The sequence below is a fragment of the Eleutherodactylus coqui genome, chromosome 12 (genome assembly GCF_035609145.1).
Source record: "Eleutherodactylus coqui strain aEleCoq1 chromosome 12, aEleCoq1.hap1, whole genome shotgun sequence".
Lineage (NCBI taxonomy): Eukaryota > Metazoa > Chordata > Amphibia > Anura > Eleutherodactylidae > Eleutherodactylus > Eleutherodactylus coqui.
In genome coordinates, this window is record NC_089848.1 from 2,793,304 (window position 1) to 2,813,319 (window position 20,016).

Below are 20,016 nucleotides of genomic sequence, written 5' to 3' on the forward strand. Positions count from 1 at the left end.
CTGTCTGGTCTCCGCGGACGCTGCACGTGGCGCCCCCTGTCTGGTCCCCGCGGACGCTGCACGTGGCGCCCCCTGTCTGGTCTCCGCGGACGCTGCACGTGGCGCCCCCTGTCTGGTCTCCAGGTGACGCTGCACGTGGCGCCCCCTGTTTGGTCTCTGTTGAAGCTGCACGTGGCGCCCCCTGTCTGGTCTGCAGCTGACGCTGCACGTGGCGCCCCCTGCTTTGTCTCCGCGGACGCTGCACGTGGCGCCCCCTGTGTGGTCTCCGCGGACGCTGCACGTGGCGCCCCCTGTCTGGTCTCCGCGGACGCTGCACGTGGCGCCCCCTGTCTGGTCTCCGCGGACGCTGCACGTGGCGCCCCCTGTCTGGTCTCCGCGGACGCTGCACGTGGCGCCCCCTGTCTGGTCTCCGCGGACGCTGCACGTGGCGCCCCCTGTCTGGTCTCCGCGGACGCTGCACGTGGCGCCCCCTGTCTGGTCTCCGCGGACGCTGCACGTGGCATGTTGTTCATGGAAGTCGCCTCAGAGACTCTGCTGTCCGTGGAATCTATGGGATATTTAGCCTAGACCGTAGACTCTGCTCTGAGCGCTCATGTTTGTTCTTGCAGGGTCACCGAACAGCAGCTCAGGAAGCAGAGCCAGAAAGCTGAGTTTTGGTCAATATGACAATGATGCCTCAGATCCACCGGGTCCCAGATACGGATGGAAGAGGTCTCCGGAGCAAGAGTCTACACCCAGGATGTTGACTGCCACGGGGCAAGCCCAGGCTGAAGAGGTAAGACAGTTGTTCTTACCTGGTGGGGATTGTAGGAAAGGTGGGCTTACCAGTGAGGAGACCTCATGGTCACTTACAGGACGTTACTGACCAGTCTGAAGCTAAAGAATGGTGCAAGTCAGTAAGACGGAGCCCGATGGGTCACTTTACCAGACAGAGCTTCATATACACATGGGTCGACTTACGTACATACGTACATACATGCGCATACATGCATGCATACACACATACTTACGTAAATACATACACACATACATACACACACACACACACTTACACATACATACTCACATACATACATACATACTTACGTAAACACATACACACATACATACACACTTACACACATACTTACGTAAATACATACATACACACACACACACTTACACATACATACTCACATACATACATACATACACACATACATACACACACACACACACACTTACACGTACATACTCACATACATACATACATACTTACGTAAACACATACACACATACATACACACTTACACACATACTTACGTACGTACATACATACATACACACACTTACACATACATACTCACATACATACATACATACTCACATACATACATACAAGCACACACTTACACATACATACATACATACTCACATACATACATACACACATACATACATACTCACATACATACATACAAGCACACTTACACAGTGAAGCCTCTTTAAGACAAACATTGTATTATGAAAAGGCCTTCTAGGGTTCTATTTTTTGTCTTCATACTAATTCTTCCCTTTTTTGTCCTAGGACCCCTTCTGCAGCTACCAGGGGGGCGTCGATGAAGTAGATAATATCTTCCGTGGTTCACACAATGGTAGTGGTGATGTTCCGCCGACACCAGCCTTCCCTATTTCACCAGAAACCCCTTATGGTGAGCATACGTTCCCGGAGTGTCTGCATGAACGGCCCGGTGGAGTTACGTGACTCTCGCTCTTCTTTCTCAGTGCGCACTCCTCCAAACTACAGTCAGCTGACCGAGGCGGGTCATCCGTTCTACAGCCCAGCAGATATGTATACGGCAGGCCACGGTAAGGACACGCATGCAGGAATGTTCTGAAGGTGACAGAATGACATTCAGAATGTATTAATATAGGGTGAAACTTTTCAGCGTCGGCCATTGTGTATCTACAATGAGAATAACCACACTTACGGCTTGTATCCTGGAGCAGGTTCTCCTTCTGTAGACTTTCTCCTTGTTAGTCTCCGACCACTAGTTCAGAGTAAACTAACTGCTATGCGGTCTCACATAGGAGAACAGGGTCTCTTCCATCATCAGAAGGAGCAGCAGTACTGAGCAGTGTGGCTGTGAATCCAGTACCAAGGCATGATAGAACACTTGCTTAGATGCTGCAGCCACATCTGTCTGTCTCCCTGCCTCCTTCACTCTGGAGCTCCTCCCTCCCCCCTCTTTTCCATAGACTTCCATGGGCTTCAGTTGTAAACTCATCTGTGTACAGATTATATTAGTACATTCAAAGTGAGTGGTCAGTGCGTGGGAGTGAAAGAAGTGGCTGATAACTGCAGACAGAGGCATATATTACATAATATTGATTTATGAAGGAAAACAATCCTAAAGTTTAGTTAGGATTCTTGTACAGGACCGACAGTCGCTAAAATGACTGATTATGGGCGACTGCCGCCGTGTGAAAACGAGAGCGAAAACCTCCCGCCTGTCGGAGTTACTTTGTTTCCAGCTACTCTAAAAGCAGGTGACTGTCGGGCTGTAAACAGGCAGTGGTTTATCTGTGGAGCGCTGCCTGTCCACCGGCAGGTTTTCACTGCGTTTCCTGCGGTGATAATCCGGACGCCGGAAACGCAGTGAACACTTAACATAGACTACTACGGAGAGCGCAGCCCCGCTGCCCTATGCTGCGATCTGCCCCGCTGCCCCATGCTGCGATCTGCCCCGCTGCCCCATGCTGCGATCTGCCCCGCTGCCCCATGCTGCGATCTGCCCCGCTGCCCCATGCTGCGATCTGCCCCGCTGCCCCATGCTGCCATCTGCCCCATGCTGCCCCATGCTGCCATCTGCCCCGCTGCCCCATGCTGCGATCTGCCCCGCTGCCCCATGCTGCGATCTGCCCCGCTGCCCCATGCTGCGATCTGCCCCGCTGCCCCATGCTGCGATCTGCCCCGCTGCCCCATGCTGCCATCTGCCCCATGCTGCCATCTGCCCCGCTGCCCCATGCTGCCATCTGCCCCGCTGCCCCACGCTGCGATCTGCTGTGATTCTCAGCGGTAAGCCTGTCAGCTCTCCCCTGCTCCCCATATCGCTATGCGCGTGGACAGGAGCCACCATTCTGTGAAGTCTCAGGACATGGTCATTATACATGGAGGGTAATATAAACCTTCCTCAAGCAGTAGGTATGTGACCAGCTCAGGTTTATGTATAGGTGATACAGGTAAGTGCTCTCTAAGATGAGACGTGAGCCCGTCCACGGCCGTGCCACGTGTGCTGCTAGCCGGCCGTCTGCTGGGTCCTGGTGGTGTCGCATGAACACAGTAGAAGGCTGATTGTTGGAATCCCCATAGTATTGGGATGGCGGATTACATGTATGAAGAGCCATCGGAGACCCAAGCCGCACATATTGGCATCAGCGCTGAATGGGTGATGGAACGCCTGTGTGGCATCCTGGGTCCGTTACCTGATGAGCACGTGGTGTGGGGCTGCCGCCATGATTGCTGCTGCCGCCATGATTACTGCTGCCGCCATGATTGCTGCTGCCGCCATGATTACTGCTGCCGCCATGATTGCTGCTGCCGCCATGACTGCTGCTGCCGCCATGATTGCTGCTGCCGCCATGATTGCTGCTGCCGCCATGTATGCAGGACATGTAGATTTCCTTTCTGTCTGGACTGATTCGTTACATGCGTGCCCAGTCAGTGTGCCCCCGTGGTTGGCACGTGGCTGTGGGGGCTTCATGCTCGTAGTCCTGCTCAGCTGCTCCTCCCATCTTCTGTAGTCGCTCCATTTCCCCTTCACATCCTTGTTGTCGCTGCGCTTCCCTGTAGCTGACAAAAGAACAATCTGTAGAGGAAATGTATTGTCCGCCGCCCGGACACGAGCCGCTTGGGTTACCCGCTGCCCGGGTCCTTGGTCTTGGCATCGGTTCCCGGCTTTGTTTTGACTAAGACATCTGCAGTTGTAGATCTGGTGTGTGCAGCGCCAGCTGACGTGTGTTAGGGCACGGCATATTGGGTTAGCGCATGGTGCGGCCGCCATCCTTATTATAGTCTGCAGACATTATATAGGGGTTCAGTATGGAAGCATGGGGTATTACTGGCACGTCCGTTAGTATGTCCTACAGCCATAGTGGGCAGCTACGGCTATATATGGCCCTTGTGGTACGTTGGCCGCTGGTTCGTCCAGCTAGGCTCTATTACGGCCGTTAAAAAGTAATGGCTTCCTTCAGCAACCTTAAATAGCGAGAAGTGAAGCGTGTGCGGGAGGGCGGTCGCAGCACAGTATAAGGCATGCCATGTATACCCGTGAGGTGCTAGTCGCCGGACTACATGCTGTAACCTGCAGTAAGGGTATGTTCGCACGCCGGACTGCATGCTGTAACCTGCAGTAAGGGTATGTTCACACGCCGGACTACATGCTGTAACCTGCAGTAAGGGTATGTTCGCACGCCGGACTACATGCTGTAACCTGCAGTAAGGGTATGTTCGCACGCCGGACTGCATGCTGTAACCTGCAGTAAGGGTATGTTCACACGCCGGACTACATGCTGTAACCTGCAGTAAGGGTATGTTCGCATGCCGGACTACATGCTGTAACCTGCAGTAAGGGTATGTTCACACGCCGGACTACATGCTGTAACCTGCAGTAAGGGTATGTTCGCACGCCGGACTATATGATGTAACTGGCAGTAAGGGTATGTTCGCACGCCGGACTACATGCTGTAACCTGCAGTAAGGGTATGTTCGCACGCCGGTTTTTGCGCGCGTCCGCGGGTTTAATTCGCTCGGTCAAAGAGAGAAAAACAGGTGGAATTCAGATGCGGAAAGCAGCATCTCTGCCAGTAATGTCACTTCTTGATGCAGCAATGTGGATTTCCGCGTCTGAATTCCACATGCGGGTTTTGCGCATCGACCGGGCACATTCCACATGTAAATCAGCGCCAAAAACTGTGACAGCAAGCGACTGAATTTAAGAGGGTGTGCGGGGCGGAATGCTGTGCAAGTAATTCAGGGGTTAAATCCACCATAAGGGACTCTATAGAGTATATAATGTACGTGGGGTTCTGCCGCGCGGCTGCCACGGTGGGTTATGGGGGCGTCTTCTCCGCCCCCTGCCGGACCCTCCTGGGCTCATGGACACTCCGTGGCTGTAAGCCTCTGAATGCAGATGAAGGATGTGGCCTTTGCCCCGCTGCTAACTGTGGAATGGGAGCCTGAGAAACAATGTGCTGTGTGTATGCGAGCGGCTGGGCTCGGAGGCGGAGTGCGGGGAAGTCTCCGGCTGGGGCTGGCGCTGACCGCGGGCAGCAGCTCCACACAAGTGCTGGATTCTGCTGGAGAGGAGCTCCTTCTCCTCTTGGCCTTCTAGCAGCCCGTTACATGAAGATTCTTCTGCTAGAATGTTTGTTTCCAAGTGGTCAGTGGGAGGAGGCGTCCCTGTGAAGTGGGGCCGTTCGTCCGCAGCAGCCGCCGCTCACTGAGCTCCACTCTTCCTGGGACTTCTATTGTTGGCGAAACGAACACATTGTTTTTTTTTTTCCCCTGGAATTCTTCTTTCCCGTCCGGCTGAGCCGCAGGTGACGGCCGCATCTGGTAGGTCTGCCTGCACTTCCTTTAAGCTGTCTTCTGCATTCCTTGCATTGTACATTGGCTGTGTACTCTGTGCGCTCGTTAGGGATGTTTGATCCTTTCACCATATTGCATTGGTCTGTCTAAACTCTTCTACACGTGTCGCTGGTCTGGGCGGCCGGACCCCAGGGCTGCAGTGATAGAGGGGGGGCTGATCGCACAGTTAGAGGGTCTCTGCAATGTTTGACTTCTTAGATGTGAGTCATACTCTTGAAGATGTTTTCCTGCAGCCATACAATGCTCTTATTGTAAGAAGTGGCCGTCTGGAGGACGGCGCCCCCAACAGCTGCTGCAGAGGACATTTCTTTGTCATGGGAGCGCCGTAAGTGAAGTCCTGTCACCCGGCAGCTGTAGGAGATGCCCCACAGCTGACAGCATTCCAGAGAGGAGCCGGCCGGCTAGAGGCAGCAGCCTTTTATAGGGATGACTATCAGTCTCTTAAGGCTTTAGACCTACATACCTCAGGGGACAGCGAGAGGGACATGCTTAAAGAAAAGAACTATGTAAACTCGAATATATACAGTCAAGGCAGCAAAGTAATTAGTTCTTGTTCCCCCATTGGAAGCCTAACAATCTGCGACGGCTGGGTCAGGCGTCCAAGGTAGCTAATATTGTGGGGTGTCCCACTAGGCAGGGGGTAACACCTACCACAAGTATTCCAAGGAAGGATTGGTGAACCAGCTACAAGGTCATGGCTGCCCAAAGCTCATTGATGAGCCTGCCTGGTCTGATCCCAGTAGAGCTACTGTAGGGCAAATTGTTGAAAAAGTTAAAGGGGTAGTCCTATTTCGGATTTTCTTAGCCGTGACAGGAAACCACTGCCATGGCTACCAGCCAGAACCTGTAGAAAGAGCCAAGCACATAGTGGGCGATGTTTCTGCCGCTCTTGAAGAAGTTAATAGGAGCTACAGAAATGGCACAGTGTTTTGTGGGAAGGAATTCAGTACATGAACTACTGGCAGAATGCTTGGCTTGCTACATGCCTTCTCCCTCAAGATGGACTGCAAACAGCAGAGCAACAGAAACATGGGGAAGACCACCTGAAAATCAGAACTTACCAACATGCAACCGGGTGCAAATGACAGCGGGGTCAGGAGAACTTGCTGGACTTTCCTTGTCAAAGATCAAGTTTGGACTTTTATGAGGTAGTGGAAACATGAGGGCATGCATACAAGGCGACCACGCTCATGACGCCCCCTACAGACCACCAGTAGAGAGGATCGTCTGATCGTCCATCAAGCATCTGCAGCTCCAACTGTTCATTGTCCGCCATCGTTACACCCTGTGTCTGTTGGAACCATTTCCAGGTGCTTGGCTGAAGGATCGTTGCTCTCAGTTCCCATTACGGCCTCTGACACCTACCGTTGCCTCCGTTTGCAGTGTTGCTGTGAATGATGGAACTGGATTGTCTTCAGCAATGGATCTAAGTTTTGTTTGGGCGCTGACAATGGTTATACTTCTGTTTAGAGTCCTCGGGGTAAGCGCCCCAATTCTGTTTTTGTTTGGAGCAGCACACTGCCCCCTGCTGGTGTGATGGTCTGTGGCTCATCGCATAAAACAGTCGATTCTCCCCCTAGTGGTGATACGAGGGACAATGACAGCCAGTGATATCTTCAGGACTTCCAGCAGCCACATGTGTTCCTCTCATGGCAGCAGGATAATGCTCGGCCGCACACAAGGGGGTCACAGGAGCCCCCACAACATGGTCACACTGCCCTGACTGCCCTGTCGCCAGATTGACCACAGTGTATGGGACCTGCTGGGACACCAACGTTGACAGCCGATGAGTTTGTACTATGTAGAGGCTCAGTTACAGCAAAGGTGGAGCGATATGTGGCAGGATACCATACGGAATCTGTATGCCTCCATACCCACCCATATCACATCTTATATCCAAGCTAGAGGCGGCCCAACGGGATACAAGAGCCTCCATGCCCCCTGTATCACATTTTGTATCTAAGCTAGAGGCAGTACAACAGTGTACTAGAGCCTTCATGCCCGCCCGTATCACATCTTGTATCCAAGCTAGAGGCGGTACAACAGGGTACTAGAGCCTCCATGCCCTGCTGTATCACATCTTGAATCCAAGCTAGAGGCGGTACAATATGGTACTAGAGCCTCCATGCCCACTCGTATCACATCGTGTATCCAAGCTATAGGCGGTACAACAGGGTACTAGAGCCTCCATGTCCACCTGTATCACATCTTGTATCTAAGCTAGAGGTGGTACAACAGTGTACTAGAGCCTCCATGCCCACCCGTATCACATCTTATATCCAAGCTAGAGGCGGTACAACAGGGTACTAGAGCCTCCATGCCCGGCTGTATCACATCTTGTATCCAAGCTAGAGGCGGTACAATAGGGTACTAGAGCCTCCATGCCCCCCCGTATCACATCTTGTATCCAAGCTAGAGGCTCTACAAGAGGGTACTAGAGCCTCCATGCCCCCTGTATCACATCTTGTATCCAAGCTAGAGGCGGTACAACAGGGTACTAGAGCCTCCATGCCCGGCTGTATCACATCTTGTATCTAAGCTAGAGGCAGTACAACAGGGTACTAGAGCCTCCATGCCCCCCCGTATCACATCTTGTATCCAAGCTAGAGGCTCTACAACAGGGTACTAGAGCCTCCATGCCCCCCTGTATCACATCTTGTATCCAAGCTAGAGGCGGTACAACAGGGTACTAGAGCCTCCATGCCCGGCTGTATCACATCTTGTATCTAAGCTAGAGGCAGTACAACAGGGTACTAGAGCCTCCATGCCCCCCCGTATCACATCTTGTATCCAAGCTAGAGGCTCTACAACAGGGTACTAGAGCCTCCATGCCCGGCTGTATCACATCTTGTATCTAAGCTAGAGGCGGTACAATAGGGTACTAGAGCCTCCCTCCAAGGGGTCAGTTTTCCACAATCGTCTCCTTACTTGTATCCACGTTACAAGCACACAGAGAAATTCCAACAACTCCTCCGAGGTGCGTGATTTTTTTTGACTGAGTACATTTTAGTAAACTTGTTGAACCCTCCGTCCCCTAAATATGAAGGATATAAAGGTTGGAGCAACAGAAGAGGTTTAGTGTTACAGCAAAGTGTAAAGTGTTCTGCTTTATGTAGGGCCTGTAAGCCCGGCGCTCACCACTAGAGGTCCCAGTGTGCACCCAAATAGAGCAGTAACTGACCTTTACCTTTAAGAGCGACGCTGTACAGTAGACTGGATCTCCAGCTTGGTTATTTTACTGCAAAAGACTTAGTAGTAATTGTGGTTTAGTTCAATTAGTAATGCTTTACTAACGAGGCAATGAGTTGGATGAGGTCAGAAGAGCTAGATGGGAGGATAGGACTTGGCAGACTTCCACAGGTGTGAGAATGTTCTGGAAGTGCAAGTGGAGGAAATGTTGGCTTTAGATAGACCCCTTCCTTGTGGATGAAGACGGCGTTGGTCTAAGGTCATCAGCGATCACATATTAAGTTAGAATACAAGATCCTGGAGGATGGACATTTGGTTGTTTGTTCGTCTGGTTGCAGATACTTCAGTATTTGGAGTGCCAGCATGGCCCACTCGGATGATTGGCTGAGAGCTTTGGCCAATAAAATGTGGTATGTCCAGGATGTTTGTCCCTGTGACATAAGTGTGATTGTCCCGCTTGGAGCCGGTCTGCTCCTCCCCCCTGTGTTGCTCCGATAGTCAGCTATACATCTTGTCCATTCTCTTCTCACCAGTGCTTTAGTAATCTGTGCGTTATAATTATTCCACCTTTTGCTGTAATAGACATCACCTCCACAGACACCGACTTCCTGCCTGGCCTATCATAGACTTGTTTATATACAGCTGCCTAAACCTATGAAATGGGTTGTGTGTCTCTGTGAACCAATGAGGAGGCAGGGGGTGTGTCTGACTACGTTAGACTCCCTGTAGTCACAAATCACACCTCTGCCCATCATAGCTGAGCTAAAGACCAGCCGAGCAGCATGCACTGAGGAAGAGGAGTAGCAGGTAAGTATCACCTACAGTTAATGACTTTATATTTGGCTTTTGAACTCATGGCTGCAGAGTTCCTTTAAAGGCTCCGTTATCTGTGAGAGCGGGGCTGCCTCTGAGCCTCTGCTGGGGTTTATGATCAGTTTGCACAGCACAGTCTTTGCATAGGAACACTGCGCCACACGGTAAGAAATATCCTGGGCTGCCTTCACACACTGCAATAAAGTTTGTGATTTCTTGATTTCTCACTCACAGGATTAATCGCAGCTTGTCTTAGAGATACTAATGATGTGTGCTTATTCCTCAATGATAAGATGACACTATAGTCACATGGTGCAGATGGGGGCACCAATGATAAGATGACATTATAGTCACATGGTGCAGATGGGGGCACCAGTGATAAGATGACATTATAGTCACATGGTGCAGATGGGGGCACCAATGATAAGATGACATTATAGTCACATGGTGCAGAGGGGGGCACCAGTGATAAGATGACACTATAGTCACAGGGTGCAGATGGGGGCACCAATGATAAGATGACATTATAGTCACATGGTGCAGATGGAGGCACCAGTGATAAGATGACATTATAGTCACATAGTACAGATGGGGGCACCAGTGATAAGATGACAGTATAGTCACATGGTGCAGATGGAGGCACCAATGATAAGATGACATTATAGTCACATGGTGCAGAGGGGGGCACCAATGATAAGATGACAGTATAGTCACATGGTGCAGATGGAGGCACCAATGATAAGATGACACTATAGTCACATGGTGCAGATGGGGGCACCAATGATAAGATGACATTATAGTCACATGGTGCAGATGGGGGCACCAATGATAAGATGACATTATAGTCACATGGTGCAGATGGGGGCACCAATGATAAGATGACATTATAGTCACATGGTGCAGAGGGGGGCACCAGTGATAAGATGACACTATAGTCACATGGTGCAGAGGGGGGCACCAGTGATAAGATGACACTATAGTCACATGGTGCAGATGGGGGCACCAATGATAAGATGACATTATAGTCACATGGTGCAGAGGGGGGCACCAATGATAAGATGACATTATAGTCACATGGTGCAGAGGGGGGCACCAATGATAAGATGACACTATAGTCACATGGTGCAGAGGGGGGCACCAATGATAAGATGACATTATAGTCACATGGTGCAGAGGGGGGCACCAATGATAAGATGACACTATAGTCACATGGTGCAGAGGGGGGCACCAATGATAAGATGACACTATAGTCACATGGTGCAGAGGGGGGCACCAATGATAAGATGACACTATAGTCACATGGTGCAGATGGGGGCACCAATGATAAGATGACACTAGAGTCACATGGTGCAGAGGGGGGCACCAATGATAAGATGACACTATATAGTCACATGGTGCAGATGGGGGCACCAATGATAAGATGACACTATAGTCACATGGTGCAGATGGAGGCACCAATGATAAGATGACACTATAGTCACATGGTGCAGATGGGGGCACCAATGATAAGATGACACTATAGTCACATGGTGCAGAGGGGGGCACCAATGATAAGATGACACTATAGTCACATGGTGCAGATGGGGGCACCAATGATAAGATGACACTATAGTCACATGGTGCAGAGGGGGGCACCAATGATAAGATGACACTATAGTCACATGGTGCAGATGGGGGCACCAATGATAAGATGACATTATAGTCACATGGTGCAGATGGGGGCACCAATGATAAGATGACACTATAGTCACATGGTGCAGATGGGGGCACCAGTGATAAGATGACACTATAGTCACATGGTGCAGATGGGGGCACCAATGATAAGATGACACTATAGTCACATGGTGCAGATGGGGGCACCAATGATAAGATGACACTATAGTCACATGGTGCAGATGGGGGCACCAATGATAAGATGACACTATAGTCACATGGTGCAGATGGGGGCACCAGTGATAAGATGACACTATAGTCACATGGTGCAGATGGGGGCACCAATGATAAGATGACACTATAGTCACATGGTGCAGAGGGGGGCACCAATGATAAGATGACACTATAGTCACATGGTGCAGATGGGGGCACCAATGATAAGATGACATTATAGTCACATGGTGCAGATGGAGGCACCAGTGATAAGATGACACTATAGTCACATGGTGCAGATGGGGGCACCAATGATAAGATGACACTATAGTCACATGGTGCAGATGGGGGCACCAATAATAAGATGACACTATAGTCACATGGTGCAGATGGGGGCACCAATGATAAGATGACACTATAGTCACATGGTGCAGAGGGGGTACCAGTGATAAGATGACACTATAGTCACATGGTGCAGATGGGGGCACCAATGATAAGATGACATTATAGTCACATGGTGCAGATGGGGGCACCAGTGATAAGATGACATTATAGTCACATGATGCAGATGGGGGCACCAGTGATAAGATGACACTATAGTCACATGGTGCAGATGGGGGCACCAGTGATAAGATGACACTATAGTCACATGGTGCAGAGGGGGTACCAGTGATAAGATGACACTATAGTCACATGGTGCAGATGGGGGCACCAATGATAAGATGACATTATAGTCACATGGTGCAGATGGAGGCACCAGTGATAAGATGACACTATAGTCACATGGTGCAGATGGAGGCACCAATGATAAGATGACATTATAGTCACATGGTGCAGATGGGGGCACCAATGATAAGATGACACTATAGTCACATGGTGCAGATGGAGGCACCAATGATAAGATGACACTATAGTCACATGGTGCAGATGGGGGCACCAGTGATAAGATGACACTATAGTCACATGGTGCAGAGGGGGTACCAGTGATAAGATGACACTATAGTCACATGGTGCAGAGGGGGTACCAGTGATAAGATGACACTATAGTCACATGGTGCAGAGGGGGTACCAGTGATAAGATGACACTATAGTCACATGGTACAGATGGGGGCACCAGTGATAAGATGACACTATAGTCACATGGTGCAGATGGAGGCACCAATGATAAGATGACATTATAGTCACATGGTGCAGAGGGGGTACCAGTGATAAGATGACACTATAGTCACATGGTGCAGATGGGGGCACCAATGATAAGATGACACTATAGTCACATGGTGCAGAGGGGGTACCAGTGATAAGATGACACTATAGTCACATGGTGCAGATGGGGGCACCAGTGATAAGATGACACTATAGTCACATGGTGCAGAGGGGGTACCAGTGATAAGATGACACTATAGTCACATGGTGCAGATGGGGGCACCAATGATAAGATGACATTATAGTCACATGGTGCAGAGGGGGGCACCAGTGATAAGATGACACTATAGTCACATGGTGCAGATGGGGGCACCAATGATAAGATGACATTATAGTCACATGGTGCAGAGGGGGTACCAGTGATAAGATGACACTATAGTCACATGGTGCAGATGGGGGCACCAATGATAAGATGACACTATAGTCACATGGTGCAGAGGGGGTACCAGTGATAAGATGACACTATAGTCACATGGTGCAGATGGGGGCACCAATGATAAGATGACACTATAGTCACATGGTGCAGATGGGGGCACCAATGATAAGATGACACTATAGTCACATGGTGCAGATGGGGGCACCAGTGATAAGATGACACTATAGTCACATGGTGCAGATGGGGGCACCAATGATAAGATGACATTATAGTCACATGGTGCAGATGGGGGCACCAATGATAAGATGACACTATAGTCACATGGTGCAGATGGGGGCACCAATGATAAGATGACACTATAGTCACATGGTGCAGATGGGGGCACCAGTGATAAGATGACATTATAGTCACATGGTGCAGATGGGGGCACCAGTGATAAGATGACATTATAGTCACATGGTGCAGATGGGGGCACCAATGATAAGATGACACTATAGTCACATGGTGCAGAGGGGGGCACCAATGATAAGATGACATTATAGTCACATGGTGCAGAGGGGGGCACCAATGATAAGATGACATTATAGTCACATGGTGCAGATGGGGGCACCAATGATAAGATGACACTATAGTCACATGGTGCAGATGGGGGCACCAATGATAAGATGACACTATAGTCACATGGTGCAGATGGGGGCACCAGTGATGAGATGACACTATAGTCACATGGTGCAGATGGGGGCACCAATGATAAGATGACATTATAGTCACATGGTGCAGATGGAGGCACCAATGATAAGATGACACTATAGTCACATGGTGCAGATGGGGGCACCAGTGATAAGATGACACTATAGTCACATGGTGCAGATGGGGGCACCAATGATAAGATGACACTATAGTCACATGGTGCAGATGGGGCACCAGTGATAAGATGACACTATAGTCACATGGTGCAGATGGAGGCACCAATGATAAGATGACATTATAGTCACATGGTACAGATGGGGGCACCAATGATAAGATGACAGTATAGTCACATGGTGCAGATGGGGGCACCAATGATAAGATGACAGTATAGTCACATGGTGCAGAGGGGGGCACCAATGATAAGATGACACTATAGTCACATGGTGCAGATGGAGGCACCAGTGATAAGATGACACTATAGTCACATGGTGCAGATGGGGGCACCAATGATAAGATGACACTATAGTCACATGGTGCAGATGGGGGCACCAATGATAAGATGACATTATAGTCACATGGTGCAGATGGAGGCACCAATGATAAGATGACATTATAGTCACATGGTGCAGAGGGGGGCACCAATGATAAGATGACAGTATAGTCACATGGTGCAGATGGAGGCACCAATGATAAGATGACACTATAGTCACATGGTGCAGATGGGGGCACCAATGATAAGATGACACTATAGTCACATGGTGCAGATGGGGGCACCAATGATAAGATGACATTATAGTCACATGGTGCAGAGGGGGGCACCAATGATAAGATGACAGTATAGTCACATGGTGCAGATGGAGGCACCAATGATAAGATGACACTATAGTCACATGGTGCAGATGGGGGCACCAGTGATAAGATGACACTATAGTCACATGGTGCAGATGGGGGCACCAGTGATAATATGACAGTATAGTCACATGGTGCAGAGGGGGGCACCAATGATAAGATGACATTATAGTCACATGGTGCAGATGGGGGCACCAATGATAAGATGACATTATAGTCACATGGTGCAGATGGGGGCACCAATGATAAGATGACAGTATAGTCACATGGTGCAGATGGAGGCACCAATGATAAGATGACACTATAGTCACATGGTGCAGATGGGGGCACCAGTGATAAGATGACATTATAGTCACATGGTGCAGATGGGGGCACCAATGATAAGATGACATTATAGTCACATGGTGCAGATGGGGGCACCAATGATAAGATGACATTATAGTCACATGGTGCAGATGGGGGCACCAATGATAAGATGACATTATAGTCACATGGTGCAGATGGAGGCACCAGTGATAAGATGACACTATAGTCACATGGTGCAGATGGAGGCACCAATGATAAGATGAATATTTAAATGATGATTTGCTAAGCTATCTAACAATTTGCATATAGAGACAATATGTGGATCTTGTGCATTCTTGAGGATCTGTGATCACTGATTATAGTTGGTATGATTACACATTGCAGTGATTGGAAGAAGCAACCACATGGGGTCGTATTAGGCATATTAACGAGCCTAAAGGTCCCTGGATCTTCAGAAATGAATGAGTGTTGATGATAGCGCCCGTCTCCAAGGAGCTCCTCCTCCTTGAGGCACGTGGTTGGCGGGCCCAGCGATCACACGTGTGTTACAGATCTGATTAATATGTTTTAGAGAAGGTTCAGTTCATATCCCCTTTCTTGAGCGTTTGCGGTTGGCTTTGTAATTCAGCGGGCACTGTAAGGCTGCTCTCACACGGCACACTTCTTACAGTGATTAGTGCGGCATGTCAAACGCTGCGCTAATCGCACTTCACCGCCTCTATTGATTTCAATGGGGCTTCGCAGACTATCTCTCGTCTCGCCGTGATTTTCGAGTGCTGTCTGCTCTATTTTCATGCATTTTGCCCTTTTTAACGCCCCTCGTCACCCTGCACAACGCTGTATAATGCATTCAAAAACACGGCTCGACATTGTGGTAAAACGCTGCGATGTAAATGTGGTATCTTGTGAAGGCGTGTGTAAGAGCGGCCTGAGAACATGACCAGGTACTGCAGATCGCTGTAGGATCGTCTTGGTTCTTGTGGTTACGGTACAGATGATGATGATGATGGTATCTCATTACAGGTCAGGAGTGTTAAGTTACTTATCTCTGGAATCTGAAGAATGTGACTGCTTACGTCTTGCTCTGAGTGGCCCCTAAGTATGTGTATGGGGATACTAATACAAGTGCATCATACATCTAGTAATGGGGGATTATACTGAATGCAGTAGGTAAACCATCATCTTGTTTAAAGGGATTGGGAAGAAATACACTTTGAAGTTTGACTGGGAGCTGAGCTCTGAGTCACGGGGACTGACCGCATGAGCCGCCTCCACCAGGGGAGACCGCTGTCAGTCTTCATGCTGCGGGCGAGGAGAGCGCTGTCTTTCTTCAGGCTGTGGGCGGGGAGAGGGCTGGCGGTCTTTAGGCTGTGGGCGGGGAGAGAGCTGTCGGTCTTTAGGCTGTGGGCGGGGAGAGAGCTGTCGGTCTTCAGGCTGCAGGTGGGGAGAGGGCTGCCGGTTGTCGGGCTGTGGTCGGGGAGAGGGCTGTCTGTCTTCAGGCTGCGGGCGGGGAGAGAGCTGTGGGTTTTCAGGCTGCAGGTGGGGAGAGGGCTGTCTGTCTTCAAGCTGCGGGCGAGGAGAGGGCTGTCTGTCTTCAGGCTGCGGGCGAGGAGAGGGCTGTCTGTCTTCAGGCTGCAGGTTGGGAGAGGGCTGTCTGTCTTCAGGCTGCGGGCGAGGAGAGGGCTGTTTGTTGTCGGGCTGTGGTCGGGGAGAGGGCTGTTTCCTGCGCTGATAACAGATATGCCGTCCATTTCCCCCATCAGCTCTATGTCTGTGATATAGGCACCGAGTGAATGTTATTACCCTGCTCCATATTACACATATGATCCATATAATAAACAAATACCGTACAAATTAGTGTTATTTTCTACAATATTGTGATGCAAAGAACAAAACCGAGTGGACTTTTAACAATGTAACATTCCAAATCCTGAAAATTAGACCATAAATGTTTATCAGGAGTCTTTTAATATCTTTACAAAATACTAGATTGTTTTCTTTGCAGAAAATTGGTAGTAAGTCTTCCCCTCGTCCGGTAGAATGTTATGATTGGTCCACGTTCCAGTACATGGGATCTTACGCTTTATTAAAACCTTACCAAACTCTTATAAATAACCGACACAGACACCAATATTGGATAAATAAGGCCGCGGTGTTTATTAACGGGGTTACAAACATTTGGGGAGAAATATAACCAATAATAACCAGAACACTTGCTGTAAACTCTGTTTTACAGACCCAAGTTTATTAACCAATCAATAACCATAACAGTTCCTGTAAACTCTGTCTTACAGACACGAGTTTACCACCACCAAACTCTCCCCAAGTTTACCTGCCCACCCGCCTAATGCGGGCGACAATCCCCCATTAACTACACCGCGACAAACCTACGGGAGGGAGGGCGGGATGCTGCTTCCTTTCCAGATGATGATGGCCCACATCTCTGCACCTCCATATATCACTGCTGCTCCTCTCAGCTTATTCCTCTGGACCAATCACCAGCCACTGTCAGGCCACCAGATTCTGCCTGACCACCACAGGCATTTCCCGCCATTTCTTTTCAGCCAATTATCTGCTGCTGCCAACCAGTCCATCACTGGGCAGAACTCACTCTCTGCCATCTCATCTGACCCAGTAATGACCTTTGTAACATATCACGGTTAACCAGAAAACCTTCTTCATAGGTGACATATCATCCATCCATCCTGTACATAAAGCTCCCAGATCCCATGAGGCTCCATAGAGGGTGACATATCATCCATCCATCATGTACATAAAGCTCCCAGATCCCATGAGGCTCCATAGAAGGTGACATATCATCCATCCATCATGTACATAAAGCTCCCAGATCCCATGAGGCTCCATAGAGGGTGACATATCATCCATCCATCATGTACATAAAGCTCCCAGATCCCATGAGGCTCCATAGAAGGTGACATATCATCCATCCATCATGTACATAAAGCTCCCAGATCCCATGAGGCTCCATAGAGGGTAACATATCATTCATCCATCATGTACATAAAGCTCCCAGATCCCATGAGGCTCCATAGAGGGTGACATATCATCCATCCATCATGTACATAAAGCTCCCAGATCCCATGAGGCTCCATAGAAGGTGACATATCATCCATCCATCATGTACATAAAGCTCCCAGATCCCATGAGGCTCCATAGAGGGTGACATATCATCCATCCATCATGTACATAAAGCTCCCAGATCCCATGAGGCTCCATAGAGGGTGACATATCATCCATCCATCATGTACATAAAGCTCCCAGATCCCATGAGGCTCCATAGAGGGTGACATATCATCCATCCATCATGTACATAAAGCTCCCAGATCCCATGAGGCTCCATAGAGGGTGACATATCATCCATCCATCATGTACATAAAGCTCCCAGATCCCATGAGGCTCCATAGAGGGTGACATATCATCCATCCATCATGTACATAAAGCTCCCAGATCCCATGAGGCTCCATAGAGGGTGACATATCATCCATCCATCATGTACATAAAGCTCCCAGATCCCATGAGGCTCCATAGAGGGTGACATATCATCCATCCATCATGTATATAAAGCTCCCAGATCCCATGAGGCTCCATAGAGGGTGACACACATCCATCCATCATGTACATAAAGCTCCCAGATCCCATGAGGCTTTCCCTCCTACCTGTCCCTCAAGCCTTACATGGGATCTTACTCTTTATTAAAACTTTACCAAACTCTTATAAATAACCGACACAGACACCAATATTGGATAAATAAGGCCGCGGTGTTTATTAACGGGGTTACAAACATTTGGGGAGAAATGTAACCAATAATAACCATAACACTTGCTGTAAACTCTGTCTTACAGACACGAGTTTACCACCACCAAACTCTCCCCAAGTTTACCTGCCCACCCGCCTAATGCGGGCGACAATCCCCCACCAGGCCATGGCATCCACTAATGACATGGCCCCCCCCAACACCCGCAGCCTCCTCAATTATCTACACAAATCCATAATAAAAATATCCAACGCAATCTCTGACAAGTATACTATAACACTCCTATGGAAGCCTGGACCAAACCTTCCAAATCAGCATATCTAAAAAGAAAACATCCACTCCTGGCGTGAGCTCTACCACCGGGGTAACCCTTCTCCGAATTCTCTCACTATATACAGACCTCGGCAATGACCCTAATAATCGAGGAACAATATCTGAAAAAACCATCACTGTATCTGGAACCTTGTTTAATGCTCCACGTCTCCCTTTCAATGTCCCATGACACATCAATGTGTTCTCTTCTATGTCATTAACCCCTAAGTGTAAGATCAAAACATCTGGACCCACGTGACTCTCCAAACCCACGTGACTCTCCAAGCCCACGTGACTCTTTATACATCAGTTTAGCCATTAATCCACTCCACCTCATACATCTGCTACCGCGCCAAAAAATTTCAAACTGTGATCTGTACAAACCCAAATTTTCAGAACAACAGCGATCCGATGCCGTTCTCCAAGCCCAGTACACAAAGGAGGGTCCAACAATTCACACAATACTTTTCTTAATTCCTAAAATGAAAAAAGAATTAGTACCCCATATTATTCAGGCGCATGTACAACTTAAACTGAGATGAACCCCATCTGTTTACTTTTTCTTCAATAAAACCACACCTGTAAACAATTAAGCATCATTTTATATTAAAAGCAAGATAATGACTGTCCATCATCCCTGTCTCCCCGAAAACAAGACAGGGTCTTCTACTAATTTTGCTCCACAAGATCTTACTTTTGCCATGTATAACTGCCTGGCACTATTTACATTTACAGTTTTTTTTTTTTTGTTGTTTTAATTAACTTCAACTAGGGCTTAATTTTGGAATAGGGCTTAAAGTTCAAGCATCCTGAAAAATCCTGCTAGGGTTTATTTCCGGGTAGGTTTTATCACCGGAGAAACAGGGTACATGGATCAACAAAGAACCTGGTGCTTGCAGGCATAGACACAAACGCCTGCAAATTCCTAAGCAAGCATATATTCTCATGAAAATGAGCAAACAAGCGAATTCACACCCCTTTACCCATTTCGTCTTTTTTTTTTTTTTT

General features: G+C 48.8%; 1 protein-coding gene across 50 annotated transcripts in view; it reads left to right on the plus strand.

Annotated features, from left to right (window-relative positions):
* Positions 1–20,016, plus strand: part of TNS3 (tensin 3) — a 272,533-nt gene that overhangs the window by 210,873 nt on the left and 41,644 nt on the right. For all 50 annotated transcript variants that reach the window (XR_010787362.1, XR_010787373.1, XR_010787390.1 and 47 more), the window contains 3 exons: positions 609–775; positions 1,568–1,691; positions 1,765–1,848. Coding sequence is in view for 3 of the 50 variants with exons in the window: in XM_066585403.1 (XP_066441500.1) it covers positions 609–775; positions 1,568–1,691; positions 1,765–1,848 (375 nt within the window). In the remaining 47 variants the exon portion in view is untranslated. The remainder of the gene's footprint in view (positions 1–608; positions 776–1,567; positions 1,692–1,764; positions 1,849–20,016) is intronic.